Source organism: Salvelinus sp. IW2-2015, linkage group LG15 (genome assembly GCF_002910315.2).
Source record: "Salvelinus sp. IW2-2015 linkage group LG15, ASM291031v2, whole genome shotgun sequence".
NCBI classification, from domain to species: Eukaryota; Metazoa; Chordata; class Actinopteri; order Salmoniformes; family Salmonidae; genus Salvelinus; species Salvelinus sp. IW2-2015.
In genome coordinates this window covers 28,938,858-28,959,244 of record NC_036855.1, presented here as the reverse complement: position 1 = coordinate 28,959,244, position 20,387 = coordinate 28,938,858, and the positions used below count along the sequence as shown (strand labels likewise).

Here is a 20,387-nt window from a genome sequence, read left to right as displayed (position 1 = left end):
AACGTGCCAAGCAAAACACCCTAGAGTAAGCCACTGTTGAAGACTTTGGCAGGCTTTTGGAAAAAGGCTTTTATTGAGAATGTCTGGCAACCCTGTAGATGAGAAATAAAGATCTCGAGGGAGCCAACACTGTTTTTTTATTTTTATTGCTGGCCATATGTATTTCATTTATTTCTCTGCAGTGTTTTAAAGCGATGTCGATGGATGATTGTTTGATGGTTGTGACAGTGTCACAGTACAATAGCTCAACCCTGATGTCTCTGTTCTCTTATCAAAGGGCGGAGCCTATCCTGACCAGAGTGAAGGAGGACCACACCCGGATCATCCTCCCGGCCATCGACAACATCAAGTTCAACACGTTCGAGGTGCAGCAGTACGCCAACGCGGCCCACGGCTACAACTGGGGCCTGTGGTGCATGTACATCATCCCCCCTCAGGAGTGGCTGGACAAGGGCGACGAGACAGCCCCCATCAGGTAACACACCTCACCATAGTTGAGCACCCCCTCCATTTTGACGAGGAAACCTTGATATTGGGTCATTAGTGTAATTTCATACAGTGAGCACTGTACATGACTTTGGTCTACAGTGTTCATTGGTGCTGTATTGTATGGAATAAATGTTATCACTGTAATCATAGAGTTGATTATTACAGTAAATATTCACCTAGGAGCCTCAGGTAAATCATGTTTTATGTATTTTTTATATGCTCAGCATTATTATTATGTCATATTTCCTAAATTACACAGAAATAGTCATATATTTCTCCGGACATGTGTTTGGCTGGGGCAAGGTCATGGCAACACACACAAATCAGGTCATAAAATAGTTGTAATTAATTATTCATACAGCCCCTAATGCTGTGTCTGAAGACTGGAGGTGACTGCTGAGCCATGTGCTATGGGCCATTTGTCTTCTGGTGGAGACATTAAAGCATGATTTAGCTTATGATTATAATTTAACACAATGTCAGAAGCCAACCAACAGAGACAGAAGAGACAATATGAGACTTCTCCTCTGAGGAAAATGTCAATCAGACTGTTCTGACATCATGGCCATGCTACTTTGCTGATCACTATTTGGATCACAACCGAACCATGCTTTGCCAGTTAGAGACAGAAATGTTAAGCACTGGAAATAATGTTAAGCAGAGCTCTGTTAAGCGGTGTTACTGTTGCCCCCCTGAGACAGATTAAACGGACATACAGAACAAGCATGAAAAACTCAACTTTTCTTATTAAATATTGTAAGAGGATTCCTTTTCATATGGACTACAGTAACCCAATTGTTTCTGTTGTAAGATATTTTATCAAGTTCATGAGATGTAGAAATGTTTTGTCAAAAACAGCAGTGGGATGGCTGCAAACATTGCAGGTGCTATTTGCAGTCCTGTTATTGACACTCCGCGCCTCAAGAGGCAGGCGGAGTGTGTTGGCTGTGCTGATCTCTATTGGAGATCATTCCTGTACGTGTTTCCTAAATCTCTCTGCCCATCAACAATAATGTAGTGTAGGCCTATGGCTATTCAGAGCTCAGGTGTTTGGGCATCCAAAAATAGATCCACGACAGTGGATCACCATTGGTGAAATTCCTGAGCTCATTCCTTCCTCTCCGTCAACTGAGTTAGGAAGGACGCCTGTATCTTTGTAGTGCCTGGGTGTATTGATACACCATCCAAAGTGTAATGAATAACTTTATCATGCTCAAAGGGATATTAAATATCTGCTTTTTTAAATTTTTACCCATGTACCAATAGGTGCCCTTTTTTGTGAGGCATTGGAAAACCTCACTGGACCTGTCTCTTATACACATCTAGATGTGTATAAGAGACAGGTATACAACTGTTTTAAAGTCACCATTGGTGAAATTCCTGAGCTCATTCCTTCCTCTCCGTCAACTGAGTTAGGAAGGACGCCTGTATCTTTGTAGTGCCTGGGTGTATTGATACACCATCCAAAGTGTAATGAATAACTTTATCATGCTCAAAGGGATATTAAATATCTGCTTTTTTAAATTTTTACCCATGTACCAATAGGTGCCCTTTTTTGTGAGGCATTGGAAAACCTCACTGGACTTTGTGGTTGAATCTGTGTTTGACATTCACTGCTTGACTGAGGGACCTTACAGATAATTGTATGTGTGGGGTACAGAGATGAGGTAGTCATTCAAAAATCATGATAAACACTATTATTGGACACAGAGTGAGTCCGTGCAACTTATTATGTGACTATGGACATTTTTACTCCAGAAATGATTTATGCTGGCCATAACGAAGGGGTTGAATACTTATTAACTCAAGACATTTCAGTTTTTCATGTTATATTAATTAGTTACACGTTCTTAAAACATAATCCCTCTTTGACATTATGGGGTATTGTGTGTAGGCCAGTAACAATACATCTCAATGTAATCCATTTTAAATTCAGGCTGTAACACAACAAAATGTGGAAAAAGTAAAGGGGTGTGAATACTTTCTGAAGGCACTGTAATAGCAAAAACGTTGCTTTTATAAACTTTGACTGACTGAAAAACATCATAAAATAAGAAAAGGAGGTGAAAAACCAGACCGAGGATGAGTGTGTAAGCAGTTTGCCCACTGGAAAAGGGAGATTTCTGCAAGATATCTATAGAGCAGTGATTGCGCAGATGTTGGTTTGTGTGTGTGTACGTGTGTGTGTTTGTGTCTTTCTTCCTTACCCCACATAATAATTTCATAAAGCACACTCCATGCAGATTATTTTGGGAAGACAAAACTACTGCAATTATCGTCTAAACACGACTATATGCAAACAAATATAAACTCGCACAGCATCCTTGATATCCTTAAACAACCTCCTTTTGAATAATAACACAGTGTCAATTAATCATTATAGAGTTCCCTCTTCATCCTTCCTCTCTAATAACCTCCTCCCGATAACATACAGTAGGGCCAGCCGTACAGAACTGCACTCTCCGCTGTGCATGTTAATGTATGGCGTACTAGGCTCCATGCTGCAGTAGACTACAGCTACCCACTGATCAGATTGAAAATAAGCTTTTTGACTCTGTTTGTCATCGCACATCATGGACTGCTATATTTTTATATGACATTTTTATGACGTCTATGTCATAGAGCACTAAATGCAATGGCTAAAGCCAGTAAAAGCAAGCCTAGGGTGACAGTGGCCCGGAAATAAAACCACCTTTAGAGACCTAGAGAGAGCAGGCTGGAGTGGAGAGGAGAGTGGCCCATCCATCAGGCCAGCACAGGTGGCTCTCACATGGAGGTTTGTGTGTGTGTGTCTGACAGTCTATATTTACTAGAGGACCTTGTCCCCATCATAGCTTCCCTCTCATACATCCCTAAAGCAATGTCCCCCCCCCCCCCCCCCCGCTGACCACTAGGCTACCTGCAACCCCTCTTCCTTGAAGAGCTTTATAGACCCAGGTCTATTGTATTATGGAGATGTCTCTGGAAGTTGGTCCTCTTGATGTTTTAACACAGCCACTTATGGAAAAATACATATCTAAAGATATACCAAACGCTGAGCCTGTGGTATTTTCACAGAATGTRTGCGTGCACTTGTACCCCACATGTCGATGTACAATTAAGAGAGAAGAATGGTGTTCTCCGTGTTGTAAAATGCATTGTTACTCAGGGGTTTTCCCAGGTTAATCATGCATAGATTTTTGTGTTAAATTAAATTAAATCAAATCAAGTAAACAGTGTATCGGCCTGCAGTGTAGCCCAGGGTGCAAACAGCCTGGTGTGCAGTAATTATTAACATTATTATGAATCCTGTTTTTTTTAGTAAAGGGTCTACTCAACAGAGTGCACTGGTTAGTCACTGAGGCTGATCAAGACAGTGACAGGGGAATGAACACTGTTTTTAGAAGCCTCTCTCCATCTCTGTCTTTTCATCTAGGACACCAGCTATGATCGGCTGCTCCTTTGTGGTGGACAGAGAATACTTTGGCCAGATCGGCCTCCTCGATCCTGGCATGGAAGTCTATGGAGGCGAGAACATTGAGCTTGGCATGCGCGTGAGTACAACACTGGCTCATTCTGCTTATTGAATACGTCCACATTCTTTTGATAGAATCAAATGGACACATTTCTTTTTGAGAAGTTACAACATGAAGGTACAAAAATCATAATCACACCAAAAAGTAGTTAGAAGTGCCATTGGAAGTTGAGGTTGTTAACAAGCCTATTCAGCTAAAGAAAGTGGGATTGGAAAGGAAAGACTAGTGTACTGGAACATAATACCAGTAATTACAAATCCAATATTAGGTACAGCGCCGGCTCACTTGGAAAGTCCTATTGAAATGGCTTATTGTGTTTATATTCCCTTCTTTGGAATGGCTCACGATTAAGTTTCCTTGTGTTTTGTAGAATACGGGTAGTAGCTTAAGATACAATACCCAAAGGCGTCAACTGAGAGATGTTAGAAATATGTTTCTCAGACGGGAGGGAAAATCCTTAATGCAAATATTTCAGTCAAGCCTATGGCTTTCAAGCCCTATACTGAAAATTATAATCTCTTTGCAGCTGCTTTGAGTTGAATTTAACGCTTCATGTGAGCAGAGGCTTGGTTGAAGAATTGGTCGCGTTTTTAAATTCAGAAAATGTTTCTCCTCAGCCAAGTGGAACCACTCTGAATCTAAACTCACTCTGGGCTTATTGGAATGAGACGTGCTTGAAAAAGTATCCTTCATTAATGTCATCACATCCAGTTTAAAATCTTCAGATTGCTTGAACGGTGCTTCAGAAGGGTTTCTGCAGCCTTTGGAAATGCACTTCAGAGGCGAGATAGATCTTGGTTGTTTTATTGATAACTCAACCCCTCTGAGGAACCTGGACGGAATATTATAGTAGCTGATGACTGTCTCAAAGTCCTCATAATTCTAAATGGACTAGCGTGACATATCCTCATCAATAGAAAGGAGACATTCAGGCAACAAGTAAATGTTTGTTTCAGGTTTGTTACCAGTGAACAGTCACATTCTTCATTGAGCCTAATAGTAATTTCAATGTTCAGTACGCCACCCCCGAATTTCAGTCTTCAAGGTTAAACTATGTTTTGTTATTCACCGGACCTGCCTTTATGCAGCAAACCATGCCACTGAGTGGTCGGTTCATACGGTAGGAGATTGATTCAGATACGGCCACTAAATAGAGTGTTATATGAAACCCACTGGAGTGTGTGTTTTATACTGATGTACTCCACTTTGTCATTCTGCTCCATTGAATGATTTGCATCAGGTCTGACATTTTCCACAATGCTTACATAAAGTAATTGCACTCTCCTTGATTCATGCAATAATAACACCAATGTCACAAATGTCGTAACATAACAGTCTCTCTTTGTCTTTCACCATAATGCCTATGCAAATACTTGTACCTGTTCTCCTCTAGTTCTGTCAGTGTGAGGAAAATGAAACAGATATACCTGTATAAGAATGGCTGAATAACAAACCAACTGTGATTCACCACCATAAATACTGTATTGTACAGCCTCTAATGGAATGGAGATGGGCTTCTCTGTTGCATGGGGCAATTATGTCTCTGAGGCCATCTCATCGATTGATAGAGAGAAGATGCTGGGTTCACAGGCCACAGTGGTCTTCTGTGTGGTGGAGGAGATCTTGGGGTAAGCAGTAGCTGAATAAAACAAAGTCATCGGAGAGAATCAAGATCAGAAGTGTATGATCTTATTGAATTCTTTCAATGTACGGTATCAGTGGCGGTCAGTGATGTTTAAGATGAGGGAGGACAATTTCGTTTTTGATGAGCCTGGCCTTATTTCTATTACAGCATATTGGATGACTGTCATTCATATTCCATTCACCCAGTTCAATGTTACAGCTATAGGTTTAGGCTACTACATGACACTATACTTTTCCATATACCCATCATGAGGTTGCTCCAACCTAGCKTATGAATGAAAGTTTACAATGTATACAGAACAAAAATATATACAGTACCAGTCAAAAGTTTGGACACACCAGTGAAGAGTGGGACAACATTCCACAATCAACAGCCTGATCAACTCTATGCGAAGGAGATGTGTCTTGCTGCATGAGGTCCAAAGGGTGGTCCACACCAGATACTGACTGTTTTTTTTTATCCACYCCCCTATCTTTTTTTTTAGGTATCTGTTACCAACAGAGGCATATCTGTATTCTCAGTCATGTGAAATCCATAGATTATTGACTGAGTTCCTTATATGAACTGTAACTCAGTAAAATCTTTGAAATTATTGCATGTTGCGTTTATATTTTTGTTCAGTATAGATGCACAGGCCAAGTGAAACATGTGAGTAATCAAAGGGGTAACATTCATTTAATAACACGCAACACCTGTTGAATATGACGGGTGTCAGGYAATTGTTGCCAGCCGCACAGTTACAGTCAACGCACTAGATAACATGAAAGCAGCCTAACCAGCTCTGCTAGGGCGAATAAAATGGTCAGAGTGAGGTGTTCTCTCATTTGTGTTCTCTCATTAGCAAGCGGATAATCTGACAACGCTCTGAACTTACGAACGCCCAAGAGCGCACTGAGCAGACTCTGGCATTCCAGAGTGAATTTACAAACACAGCCAAGGCGACAGACAGTGACACATTCAATACCGCCTTGCACACTCTTGCCTGCCTGTGGGGGAGAGTAGCCCATACAGGAGTGGAGGATGGGACTGACTGATGGACTGGCGAGCACAGGTGTGGAGGACAGAGGCTCAGGTGGTGGAGTAGCACGTACAGGAGTGGAAGACAGGGGACTGACTGATGCAGCTGTGGACTGGATGCTGGTAGAGGGGGTGGGAATAGAACGAAAGGTGCCAAGAGGCAGGGCTGTCTCCAGCACTGGAACTGTCAGGTCCTGAAATTCCACAAGCTCCACAAAGCTCTCATCCTCCCCTTGGACATCAGGATCACCTGTCTCTAGTTCCTCAATGGCAGCCTCGTAATCCTGCAGCACCAAACCAGTCTGATTGAAGAGGTACCCCAAACCTATTACCTCCCCTAAAGAAAAAAATATATGAGAATACACCAGACTGAGTATGGAATAATTCTATAATAACATTTCACAAAGAGAAATGTGTTGCTGTTTATATTAAATATAAAAGCGGCATTATTACATATTACATAAAAATCATATTGCCATTACCAGTGTATTTACGTGGAACAGTGTAAGGAACCATAATCTTTCCAAGCATATCCTGCCCGAGGGTGTTGGCAGTGTGACGAAGGATGACACTGTAGGAGTGTGGCTCCTTCCTGTCACTTGTAGCTGCAACAGCATGGTCCTGATTCCACCGTGCCAATCCATCAACAAGGTACGTCTGATAGAAGGTATCACTGGCTAGTGTACCTGAAATATAAATTCACAAGGTTGGTACATTCGAATACAACCACCAGTTCAAACAGAGACAACAGTAATTTGTTGTACATTTAAAAGTGAATTGTTTTGATTGTGTTTTTACCTGGGAGGAATCAGTTCAGATGAAGAWGGAAGCATTCTAGTGATGTGGAACTTCTGGCACATCTGTATGTGGGCAGGGGAAGTCCTCCCTTGATGCCAGTCTGGATATTTAACTGGACACCCTCTGGGTCTTGCAGGCAGGCCACATGCTTGATCTGTGTCCTCCAGATGTCCTCCATCCTGCAGGAGTTGTTCAGAGGCACACCCAAGGAGTCACGCCCCTTCTCACCATCAAAGCCATTGATGAGCTCAGTGATCAGAGCCTGGGTCTCCTCTGTGCCACGTGTGGTTCTTCGGCAGTGCAGGGCCAGCTCACTCCGAGTGATGTTACGCATGACATCAACGTCTAATGGACCCATGAGCTTTGCCTCCAGCTCTTTTCGTTTTGCATCCTTCAGTGCTTTTAGGTCATCCTGGTCGTACTGGAAAATGCACTGGCTGAGACGATTCATGAACGTTGCATACAGCTGGTGGGAGTCAGTGTTGCAACCAACTGCAATGCGCCTCATGAAGTGCCACATGTCCAGCTTTATCTTCAGCTGTGGCCAGGCAGCGAACATCTTCTGAATGTGGCTTGCTCCGCAACAGTCCCTGTTCACATACAGGATGGAAGATGTTGTGACTCCAGCATCCGCATACCTTTTGATGAGGCCAACGACCATAGGGCCCAGTCCTTTTGCCCTCACTGGCTGTGAGCACGGACATGAGGACTTGTCCATGCTCATTTCCCCCATTAGTGGCCCACACAGCAGTTTTGGCACTGTGGCTTGCCAGCTTCTTTACTACCTTCTTGGTTGAGTCGATCTTGAGGACCGTGCCAAACTGGGAGGTAATGCCGGCCTTGACCTCATCCAGTCGGTGCAGGACATCCTGGGCATATACCTGCATTAGCCAGCAGTACTTGGGCACAGATGTCATGTTGGGGGGGCTCTTGAATGCCACTGGTGTCACCAGTCCAACACTGACTGCACTGGAGTAGAGCTTGCAGTCAGTCAGGTAAGGTCTAGTCCTCTGCAGCCAGGACTGCATTGTTCCTCCACCTTCTTTTGTATATGGCTGCTGCTGTTCCCCAGACCTCGCTGTCTCATCAGACGAACTACCTTGATGTCACAGACGAGTTTAGCTGTCAAAATGCAGGGAAACTGGATGCTGTGGCCTATATCCAGCTAGGAAAGGATGTTGTGGTTCCAACTGATTACCTTCCTACTGCACTTGGGACATTGAAGGTATTCGGCTGCCAGATAGTAAGATCCGTCCACATCCACAACCTGCCTGATCTTCTGGTGGAGTCCTGATGAGGTCAACTCTCCCCTCTCACAGTCAAAATGTGGGCAATACAGCTTCCCCTGCCAGAGCTTCCTGGGCATCCAGAGCAGCAGAGGATGGGCAAAGTACCTCTCCATCACCGGTGCTGAGCTGCAGATGAGGGGTGGTGGAGGGGGGTACCACCACATTTTGTCAACCCTGGCAAAGTCCATCTCTGGAATCCCATTCCCCGACCACCTGAACATTGCCTTGGACACCCACTTATGGTCCACATCAGGCAAAGTGCATTGCCAATCCTTGGGAAGGCATACTACGTCTCCCTGAAATCAAAAGACAACAACATCTCAACACAATAAATAATGTATTGATGATAAATTCCCCAAGGACAGGTCCTTATATCACATGAGACATACTGTGTAGGCCTGGTACATCACTATAAATACACCACACAAACACGTAGAATGAGACTTAAAGAGGCTGAGCAGTGAGTATTATATGTAATAACTTGATACTTGTAACTCTATTGGTCGCGGCATGTCTGACTCCTGTGACTCAAGCTGCTCTGCTGCCATAAGGAGCTCACCATCATCAGGCTCAGAGGCTGGAAGGGCTGAAAAGTAGAACTATTCAATAAATTAGATCAATAGATTAAACAACATTGTTTTACTTATCTATTATCTCCATAAACTAAAATATAACATCATTATGATATAATTTATATTAACATAATATTGAGCTTACTAGGCTGAACCTTCCGAGGAGACATGAGCTTCCTTATTGTGCTGTCGAGATTCTGGGAGGGGCGTAATTTTCCACCCAGCAATGACCTGAGTGAGGATGTTGAGGACCTCTGGGAACCAGTGGTCATCTGGTCTTTGAATGGCTGGGTGGTGGAGGATGGCTGGGTGGTGGCGGGTGGCTGGGTGGTGGTGGCGGATGGCTGGGTGGTGGCGGATGGCTGGGTGGTGGCAGATGACGGATGGCTGGGTAGTGGCGGATGGCTGGGTGGTGAACTCAATCCTGATAGCCTCCCGGCCCTCAGGGAAGAGCTCCATGTATTCCTTGAAAGTCATCTTATTAGCAGCATGGTTTTTGAAATCACTCCTCGCTGGCTGAGAGGCAGATTCTTTCTGCATCGATGCCACCAAATACCCAGCCCAACCCAGCACATTTTCAACCACCCACTTGAAAGACTGCTCCTTATAAATGCCAAACTGCATCTCATGCTGACCCGGAAAATGTGCCCTGTTGGCTGGGTTGCCACCTCTGAGCAGTACAGCCCTCCTGGCTGATTCCACCACATTGTCTGGCGACACAGCCTTGCTCCACGCTCTTTTAGTAGTTTATGTCCTGTAAATCCTGGAATCCTTACTGTCAGTTAAGACAAGGCTTCCATTTGGCAGTTTTCTGAACCCGGGCTCCATGTCTGCTGTGAAAATAAAGGGGAAAGTTTGTATTTAATAAGCATAAATGATATACATTTGAATCACAGTGAGCAGACTGGGTTAATAGATGGAACAATAAAATGAAGTATATAAACTCTAGCTACTTATGCTATCTTTAGCTACTTGCTAAAMGACATTTCTACCACAAACACACCAGCATAAGCAAGAGCATAGGATATCGCTCATGCCTTTTGATTCATAATTAACATGATGACCCTAGCCTATTTGATATGAAGACAGTGTTTGCCCTATAGCTATGTCTAGTCCAATTAGCTAAATTAATTAAAAGAGAAAAAGGAGAAGTTTGATGATGCTGAGTTTAGTGACAAAACACAACTATTAGCTATAAAATCACACTTTGTTTAGATAGCTAGCTACGGTAATAAGCTAATAATAACTCCCGTTTGGAAATAGTGGGGTTAACAGACTATTTTGATGGTCAGAGTCATCGGACGTTAAACTAGCTAACGTTACTTTACTTCGATAACCTGTGTCAGTGTCAAAACACCAGTTTACTAACGCGTTAGATCGCGTTACTGTAGCTACACTGTAAATCTTGTTAACAGTGTTAACATATTACTGTAGCCTAATACACTGATCTTACCTGCTAGATATTCCGATCGATGATGATGATGATTCATAAAAACAGCAGACAACAATAAATTGTAGCTAACGTTACTTCAGAAAAGAAAGATAACTCGCCAAAATTACCCGAGAGGAAATATATTTTTCCATGGTCCTCTTCTAGCGTTTAAAGTTCCCGCCATAGCTCATAGKTAACGTTACTTCAGAAAAGAAAYATAACTCCCGAACAAAATTTCCTGAGAAGAAACGTATTTTTCCATGGTCCTCTACTAGAGTTTAAAGGTCCCGCCATAGCTATAACTTCATCGGTTAATTCTTGGTTACCTCTTGGTTGCACTGGTGTCTCGGATTGGTTGGCGAGTGCAATTCTTGGTTACGTCTTGGTTGCAGACGGCGCTATGATTGGTTGTCGCAACCAGAAATTTCCTCGACTCACGGTTGTGCGCCAAGCGTATCTASGGTGTACTCGTTAGTCCAACAGTTCCAAACGTGAGTTTCTTTGGGACAAATTCCGGTATGTTTATCCCCGCTTCATTCCGTTTGCTACCATTTAAGAAATGTTTTTAAACAGAATCGGCGGAATGAATACACCCCTGATCACACTGAAACACAATGCATTTTCATAGCAGTCACATACAAAAAGTGGGAAAAATGTTTTTGTTGTGTAATTCCTTCTCGCATCTATGTGCTCTCCTCCTTTCACCGTTTCCCTTCCCTTGTGGATTTCAGTGCACAACACATCAGCTGTTTTCCAAACACACAGACTACATCATTGTCACCATATTAGCCAATGACATTAGTAACGTCATGGTCAACATAGCTACATAGTAAACCCGTTACAGTATACAGTTAAGCAAGCAGTTTAGCAGTTACACCGATGGGCCTCGGTGGCAATATATTAATAAAACCAAAAATTGACCTTAACTTGAAAGAGTTCCAGTGTTGGATAGCCATAGCCAGCAGGGTTGGGGAGTAATACATTACATGTAATTCGTAACATGTTAGGGATTACAAAAAAATGTAACTGTAATCCCTTATGTTACCAGCTAAAATAGTGTAATCAGATTACAGATACTTTTGAAAAAGTAGATGATTACTTCGATGATAACTTTTTAATTCAGAAAGTTTGTTATTGTTTCAACTATGGATTTAAACAGCTGCATATTATCAAGACATCAAAGTGTCACCAACGAAAAGGTAAACAATAGGCCTATAGCAAATGCGGCATATGGCAATCATTTTTCACATGTAAATATCACTTTTCAGTAGTGCTCAGTGCATGCCATTCCATGAGCACAGCATTTATTTTTCAACTTGAAGCAAGGAGCCCAATCAGTCCTCCGTGACCACAAATTCATCAACAACAGAGTAGGGCTGGCTAATAAATCCTTAGTTTTGGGGTTATGCTCAGGTAAAACAATTTGGCTAATCTATACTTCCATATTTCCAAGTCATATTCTTGAAGATCAAAGGGTATAATATTTATTGGAATGACTGAAATTCTGATAGACTTAGGTTTTTAATGTAAAGATATAATTTAATCATATTATTATATTTAGTAGAAAGCGATGGGTTACAAGAAGCCTACATAACCAACCCATAAAGTAAAATGTAACATCCCATATATAGCCAGCTATGTCAATTTTAACATTGATTTATCCTGCAATAGATGTCGTTCAATTGGTAACATACATTTTTGTCTTCTTCGAATGCGTCTTAAGGGGAAAGTAATCTAAAAGTAACCGAATGTAATCGTATTACGTTACTGAGTTTTGGTAACCCAAAAGTTACGTTACTGATTACAATTTTGGACAAGTAACTAGTAACTAACATTACATTTAGAAAGTAACCTACCCAACCCTGATAGCCAGCTGGTGCAACCCTACAGACTGCTGTTGAGGCTACTGTAGACCTTTATTCCAAAGTGTGTGTTTAATCAATTATTTGTTGACGTGAATATATTCATTATAGTTTCATCTAAAAAGGAAAACGTTTTTTATGTTTCACTATTTTTATTTTTATGAAATTCACTAAGGAGGATGGTTCTCCCCTTCCTCCCCCGAAGAGCCTCCACTGTACAGTTTAGAGATGTATTTACACTACAGGGAATAGGAGGGGCTTTCATGGAAATGTGGGAGAAATCATAAAGAGAGGAAGATATATAGACTATAGATGTTAAAGTAATTGTTTCTGCTGTTTCTTGATATCACAGTTTTACCATTTATCCCAGTACTGTATGTGTACAAAATAGTTAATTTTTGTCATGGTATTTAATGATGTTGATTATCGATGCCATTGCAGCTCTTCCAAAATATTAGTATTCAGGTAGTTTATTTATGCTGCAGTTCACTGTGACTTATAACTAAGTCTAATTTGAAACCCATACCCTGGTATCAGAGATGAAAACATTGCTTACCATGAGGCTGAGTTTGCAAAAATAAAAAAATATCAAGAAGGAATAGAAATGATGAATTCTGCCAGAGGTGTCAATACACATTTATTGCGTCATGCATTTTCCATCTCTCACTTATGGTTGCTGATACAGCATCTCATGAGACCAAAACACTGCCCTTCATTTTCAAGTCCCCTCAGGAATATGTAGCTACAGTARTAATTACTTAAAAATCATACAATGTGWTRTTCTGGATTTTTTCCTCTACATGCTTTGTAAGTAGGAAAACCTGCAAAATRGGCAGTGTATCAAATACTTGTTCTCCCCACTGTGTATACAGTTGAAGTCGGAAGTTTACATATACTTAGGTTGGTGTCATTAAAACTCGTTTTTCAACCACTTCACACATTTCTTGTTAACAATCTATAGTTTTGGCAAGTCGGTTAGGACATCTACTTTGTGCATGACACAAGTAATTTTTCCAACAATTGTTTACAGACAGATTATTTCACTTATAATTCACTGTATCACAATTCCAGTGGGTAAGAAGTTTACATACACTAAGTCGACTGTGCCTTTAAACAGCTTGGAAAATTCCAGAAAATGATGTCATGGCTTTAGAATCTTCTGATAGGCGAATTGACATCATTTGAGTCAATTGGAGTTGTACCTGTGGATGTATTTCAAGGGACCCCAGAAAACAAATTGTAGACCTCCACAAGTCTGTTTCATCCTTGGGCGCAATTTCCAAACGCCTGAAGGTACCACGTTCATCTGTACAAACAATAGTATGTAGGTATAAACTCCATGGGACCACGCAGCTTTCATACCGCTCAGGAAGGAGACGCGTTCTGTCTCCTAGAGATGAACGTACTTTGGTGCGAAAAGTGAAAATCAATCCCAGAACAACAGCAAAGGACCTTGTGAAGATGCTGGAGGAAACAGGTACAAAAGTATCTATATCCACAGTAAAACGAGTCCTATATTGACATATCCTGAAAAGCCGCTCAGAAAAAAGCCAGACTACGCTTTGCAACTGCATATGGGGACAAAGATCGTACTTTTTGGAGAAATGTCCTCTGGTCTGATGAAACAAAAATATAACTATTTGGCCATAATGACCATCGTTATGTTTGGAGGAAAAAGGGGGAGGCTTGCAGGCAGAAGAACACCATCCCAACTGTGAAGCACGGGGGTGGCAGCATCATGTTGTGGGGGTGCTTTGCTGCAGGAGGGACTGGTGCATTTCACAAAATAGATGGCATCATGAGGAAGAAAAATTATGTGGATATATTGAAGCAACATCTCAAGATGAAGCATGTACAAAATCATTATATCCGAAGAGGAGAGGGGATTTGAGCCACTACATGAGGGAATTTGCCCATTAGGCTACTGCGTCACAATCTGAAGGCAGACATGAAGAGTCATGGGAGAAGATGGAGATAGATGATGAGAAATATGTACATTTGTGTGAGAGATCAGTACAACAGGAGACCTGGCCTGTGTCGTATATCGACTACAAATATACTGTATCTCTCATGTGGATTTCTTCCTCTCCTTTCCGTTCCTCCACTGGCTCATCTCCCCATTACATGAATGATTAATTCTCAGAGAATACAGTCCTTTAACTGAGAAGACGTGGGAGGAAAGATCTGTTTTTCATCAATAGGAACAGTGCAAAGGTAACAATGGGTGGACCATTTCATATTGATCAAGTATTTGTCTTTTTCAAGACATACATTATTTAGAGGGRCTGAATCAATCTGCTGGGGCTTAATCGACTGAGAGGTATTTACTCTAGGCTTCATTACAGTAGGTTTTATCTCACTACCTCACCACTAGTCATAGGAGGGAGGACACAGAGGAGGGAGGACACAGAGGAGGGAGGACACAGAGGAGGGAGGACACAGAGGAGGGAGGAAACAGAAGAGAATAGGAACAACAGTGATGTAGACCTTTCTTAAAATACCATATAGGAACGATTTTAATGCTCCATTCATTCAATGGTTTGAGTTTACAATGTGGCTATTCTAGTTGTATTAGTTAATATTGAAGTAAATCAGTATAAATAGATCAAGAGTTTATTTTTATAACGTTATATAACGTGTTTTCTCATCCGAAATGATTGCTTATGGGTACCTTTGTTTGTATATAAAATATTACTGTTCTCAGATCTTGAATTCGTATATTTAGATGTGTATGAAAACGTGTTTTTTTTGCTAAACAATATACAGGCCAATCCATTGTTTAGCTAGAAAGGAATGTTTGTATCCTGTATATTTGACTGTGATATGTGGTTGTCTTACCTAGCTGTCTTAAGATTAATGCATGRACTGTAAGTTGCTCTAGATAAGAGCATCAGATAAGTGATTCAACTACTAAAATGTCAAATGTAAATGTTTCACATATAGATCTCACATTACTGTATTGAATTATAAAAAATACAAATAAACATTTTGTGTCTGTGCGCACAGATAATTGGACTGGGTTTATATTGTTTTATAAGGTATAGTGCTGACCCAGGAATCTGCCACTAAATGCTTAAAAAGGTCACTGTTAGGTGCCTCCTAAGAAAAGGTAGGTGCAGGAGTCAGGAGCAGGAGAGCAAGGAAGTCCCAGTAGCACAATCGTTTATTGAGAGTCCCAACACAACAACAACAGGTGGGGAAACACACCCAACGAAGTCGCCACACACAGGGAAGTAATGWAACACACGGAGGAGAAATCTCTACTCCTAATTACAATCCAAACGGTACAACGACCGRGYGGGGAAAACCCCGGTGGCGCAAACACGCACCCCTAACAGAGCAACAACAGCAAATAATCCCGCACAAAGAATTAGCAGGCAGCGGAGGTTAATAAACCCACCGGAATTAACTAATAGGACACAGGTGTAAASAAAACAGACAGACACAAACGAAAAGGAAAAATGGATCGGTGGCAGCTAGTAGGCCGGCGACGACGACCGCRGAGCACCGCCCGAACAGGCGGGACAGTCACGTTTTGAAAAGCAAAATGATTCCCTAACAACAGCCCATCCAGCTTATTTTCAAGTATTTGAAATCCCTGAATGCCTTTTGGAGATTGACAAGGTTATGTGGGTTTCAATACATATTGTAGCGCTCGACAGCCAGACAGAGAGTTTTCCTATTCAGGGCCACAGGGAGTAGCAATTAGGCAGAACTTGTCAGCGCACTTATTATCTACATGAGTCATAAACTTCATTATAGGCCTCTTTCAAGTGTGACTGCTCTTGCACCTATCTTTAAACACACATTGACGAGGCAATTAAGATCCTTTAAGACATATTGTTCATTTCATAACCCTCTGTTTTCAGAGCCTGTTATGCAAAAAGAAAAAGTGAAGCTAATTAACCATCCAACTCTGTCTGAAGTTGCCATACTTACCTAAATATACGTTGAAATGCACAGACTTGAACTTGGATCATCCTTCTCATTATAGAAAACACGTTTTTAATTTGTTAGTTTAATTGGAGGGTGTTTGATGGTGTTAGATGTGTTTGACAAGATGGAAATTKTTTTTTACAGCTAATCTACTGTTACAAAAAGAAACACTTAAGTAGTGAGGAATGCACTGGTATGCCAGACAAACTCACTACAAACAAGGGGACTGCCGATGAGAAAGCAGGGGATTCAACTGCTTTGCACGTTTTGACCGTTTTGACCGAGTTGAAAGCGCCTGCATCACATCACTGAGACATCCTGATTTGAACTCTACATTTTGGGTATGAGAGAGAGAGAGAGAGACCTTCAGTTCATTCTGCTTGAAACATCACTCATCTCATTGGACACCCCATTTGGGAGGGGACGGGATAGACTTTGCATTGCAACACATTATGATGCTGCTGCCTGGTCTTCTAGTCATTCTTAACAGCCTTAGAGACAATGGTCTGACTAGRTCTGAATGTGTTAACTATGGTGTTGCATGCATGTAACATGGATGCTGACAAAAACACCAGTTGACGGGTGTAGGCCCAATYAATTGTGCTCAAACCAAGGTTTACCACTCATGATTTATTAGTATGGCCTGTTAGAGAGGAAATGTTAAGTATTCTACTATTCAAGCTGAAGCTTTGAGGGAAAGATGTTATGCTATCATGCCATTTTTGTTCTTCATATCCACATGCTGAATCAATTGATGTGTTTGGGATTTGCATGGGGGAGTGATTACATCAGTGGTTTGAATGCTATAGATGTCCACACTACACGGTGGGGGTTCTCAAATTGAATTCATCTTTAAAGTCACACTGTACATCACAAAAACTTACAAGAAACAGATGTGAGGAATATTTCTTTCACTTTATAAAGCCAAACAGCTTCATGGGAGAATATATCACTTTGTGGTCAGGATTTCCTGCTATGTCTTTGAAATGGGCAAATCAGATATTACATTAAAAGGAAGAGAGCTCTCCTGGGTACAGAGACTCTAGAAGCCAGTGAGAAACATTTCAATTAAGAACAGAGACAGAGACACAAATTCCTAAGACACAACTAAGCACACACACACACACACACATACACACACACACACACACACACACACACACACACACACACACACACACACACACAGCTCAGTGGTAAAACAAGCACACAAATGAAAGTATGTTTTTCTTATTTTTCATTGTGAATATTTCCATTCTGTGTTGTAGTGTTAATCTCTGTAAGGGCTCCGGCGGTAAAACTGTTAAAGAAATTCACCTGGCTTTGTTTTAAAAGGTTAAGATATCCCAATCCCTTTAATCCTCCCTCATCCATTGGTTGCTTCGCTCTGACTTGACACAAAATTGATCCCAGAATTGCAGCTCCGTGGCAGAAATGGAAATGAGGACCTTTAGGGCAGTCAGTGTGTCTCCCTCCCACTATGGGTCAGGAGACACTGGTGGCTGGTCCCCTTGTGTCATGTGATAGAGCATGGAGTTTGTAACGCCAGGGTTATTGCGTTCAATTCCCAGGACCACCCATACGTAAAAATGTATGCTTGCATAAGTCGCTTTGGATAAAAGCATCTGCTAAATGGCATATGCTATTATATTATTAGTAGTATATAGAAGGAAAACTGAGTCAAAGCTCATTTATTTGACAGGTCACAAGAATATTCAAAAGATTGTTGGCATTGTAGCTGGGACTGTATATCACAATACAAAAACGGTTTAAGAGCCACTGTCTTTGAGAAGCTTGACTATTACCAGAACTTTGATTATGCTAATTGGATACATTTACAGTATGTAAYAGTGGGGAGAGGTGAATATATTTTTGAATGTATCAAGTGCTGTAACTCAGAAATGACAATTATGTGATTTGTGTGATTGTCAATGGGAGAAGACCATTWGCTAACCTAAGGTATAGATTTTCATAACCGTATGGCTGATGGCATACCTCCCTGTATGTACACATACAGTGCCTTCGGAAAGTATTCAGACCCCTTCTTTTTCCACATTTTGTTATGTTACAGCCTTATTCTAAAATTGATCAAAGTGTTTTTTTCCCCCTAATCAATCTACACACAATACCCCATAATGACAATTTATATAAAACACTTTTTTTTTGAAATATCACATTTACATAAGTATTTAGGCCCTTTACTCAGTACTTTGTTGAAGCACCTTTGGCAGCGATTACAGCATAGAGTCTTCTTGGGTATGGCCTGTATTTGGGGAGTTTCTCCAATTCTTCTCTGTAGATCCTCTCACGCTCTGTCAGGTTGGATGCACAGCTATTTTCAAGTTTCTCCGGAGATGTTCAATCGGGTTCAAGTCTGGGCTCTGGCTGGTCCACTCAAGGACATTCAAAGACTTGTCACGAAGCCACTCCTGAGTTGTCCTGTTGGAAGGTGAACCTTCGCCCCAGTCTGAGGTCCTGAGCGCCTTGTAGCAGGTTTTCATCAAGGATCTCTCTGTACTTTTCTCCGTTCATCTTTCCCTCGATCCTGACTAGTAACCCAGTCCGTGCAGCTGAAAAACATCCCAACACCATGATGCTGCCACCACCATGCTTCACGGTAGGGATGGTGCCAGACACAAATCCTTGCTCTGACATGCACTGTCAACTGTGGGACCTTATATAGACAGGTGTGTGCCTTTCCAAATCATGTCCAATCAATTGAATTTACCACAGGTGGACTCCAATCCAGTTGTAAAAACATCTCAAGGATGATCAATGAAAACAGGAGGAACCTGAGCTCAATTTCGAGTCTCATGGCAAAGGGTCGGAATACTTATGTAAAAAAGGTATTTTTGATTTTATTTTTATTACATTTAAAAAAACAAAATACCTGTTTTCACTTTGTCATTATGGGGTATTGTGTGTAGATTACTGAGGATTTAAAAATAATATTTAATCCATTTTAGAAGAAGGCTGTCACGTAAAACAAAATGTGTAAAAAGTCAAGGGATTTGAATACTTTTCGAAGGCACTGTAACATGTATATTATGATTATCAAATCTAAAGAGTGTGCAATTTGCAGAACAAGGCATTTTACAATACCCATTATAGAGTTACTCTTGGTGGACAACTTAGTTTATGGAAATGTATTACCCACCTGCTAAAGTGACATGAGATTACACAATATGTATTACTTATTCGCAGTGCAGGACACAAATTAAAGAGAAACACAGGTGAATACCTTGAACAAACTGTGAACCTGACCCAAATGATCCACCAAACTTTAATAGAACAAATAGTATTGGCAAGGTAATGCACCCCATTGCAAACTCATGTCTAACTAGATACTCACGTGCGTGACTTAGTCCCCAACAATAAGTTCTTACTATGTACATCAGACGAAGATAATAACAGGACAGGACAGCTGACATATAGCCCATACATGAAGTTCCCCCTGTTATAAACCAGGATTAGTAAGTATTCATTAACACCAGCAGCGACCTTAACAGACCGAGACGTTTACTTTGATGGCCGCATGGAGATTAAGTTAAAGCGCTTTAATTCATGCCATGGCTTTCCATGTTGCCTAGCCGTTTAAGTCAACTCAATGCCACATAGTGAACACACATGTAGAGACTAGATATCATAAACCCTAGAATATAGAAACATTCCAACGGGGATGCAGTGGTGGGAGGTTTGTGGTTGCGCCGCCGGGTAACAGACGTCCGTGTTTTACTGGGGGTGGTGGCTCTCAAGGGAGATAGAACAGCAGGCTGATGCAGCCCGCGACTCGCCTCTACAAAATGAGGGTGGACAACTGAGCCTGCCCACT

General features: G+C 41.4%; 2 protein-coding genes across 3 annotated transcripts in view; one reads left to right on the top strand and one right to left on the bottom strand.

The window, feature by feature from the left end:
* LOC111974923 (polypeptide N-acetylgalactosaminyltransferase 9) overlaps positions 1 to 20,387 on the top strand; it is an 85,597-nt gene that overhangs the window by 31,206 nt on the left and 34,004 nt on the right. The window contains exons 5-6 of the mRNA XM_024003001.2: positions 278 to 475; positions 3,905 to 4,022. Of these exons, the coding sequence (XP_023858769.1) occupies positions 278 to 475; positions 3,905 to 4,022 (316 nt within the window). The remainder of the gene's footprint in view (positions 1 to 277; positions 476 to 3,904; positions 4,023 to 20,387) is intronic.
* LOC139028811 (uncharacterized) lies at positions 4,793 to 11,179 on the bottom strand. Of its 2 annotated transcripts, none has more exons than XM_070447083.1 (5): positions 10,886 to 11,179; positions 9,471 to 10,158; positions 7,465 to 9,352; positions 7,149 to 7,352; positions 4,793 to 7,003 (listed from the first exon to the last, which is right to left on the bottom strand). In XM_070447083.1, the coding sequence occupies exon 3, from the start codon at positions 8,195 to 8,197 to the stop codon at positions 7,475 to 7,477; it is 723 nt and encodes a 240-aa protein (XP_070303184.1). In that variant the 5' UTR covers positions 8,198 to 9,352; positions 9,471 to 10,158; positions 10,886 to 11,179; the 3' UTR covers positions 4,793 to 7,003; positions 7,149 to 7,352; positions 7,465 to 7,474. The 2 variants fall into 2 exon arrangements, with proteins under 2 accessions (XP_070303184.1, XP_070303185.1); XM_070447084.1 differs by having other exon boundaries at positions 9,471 to 10,155.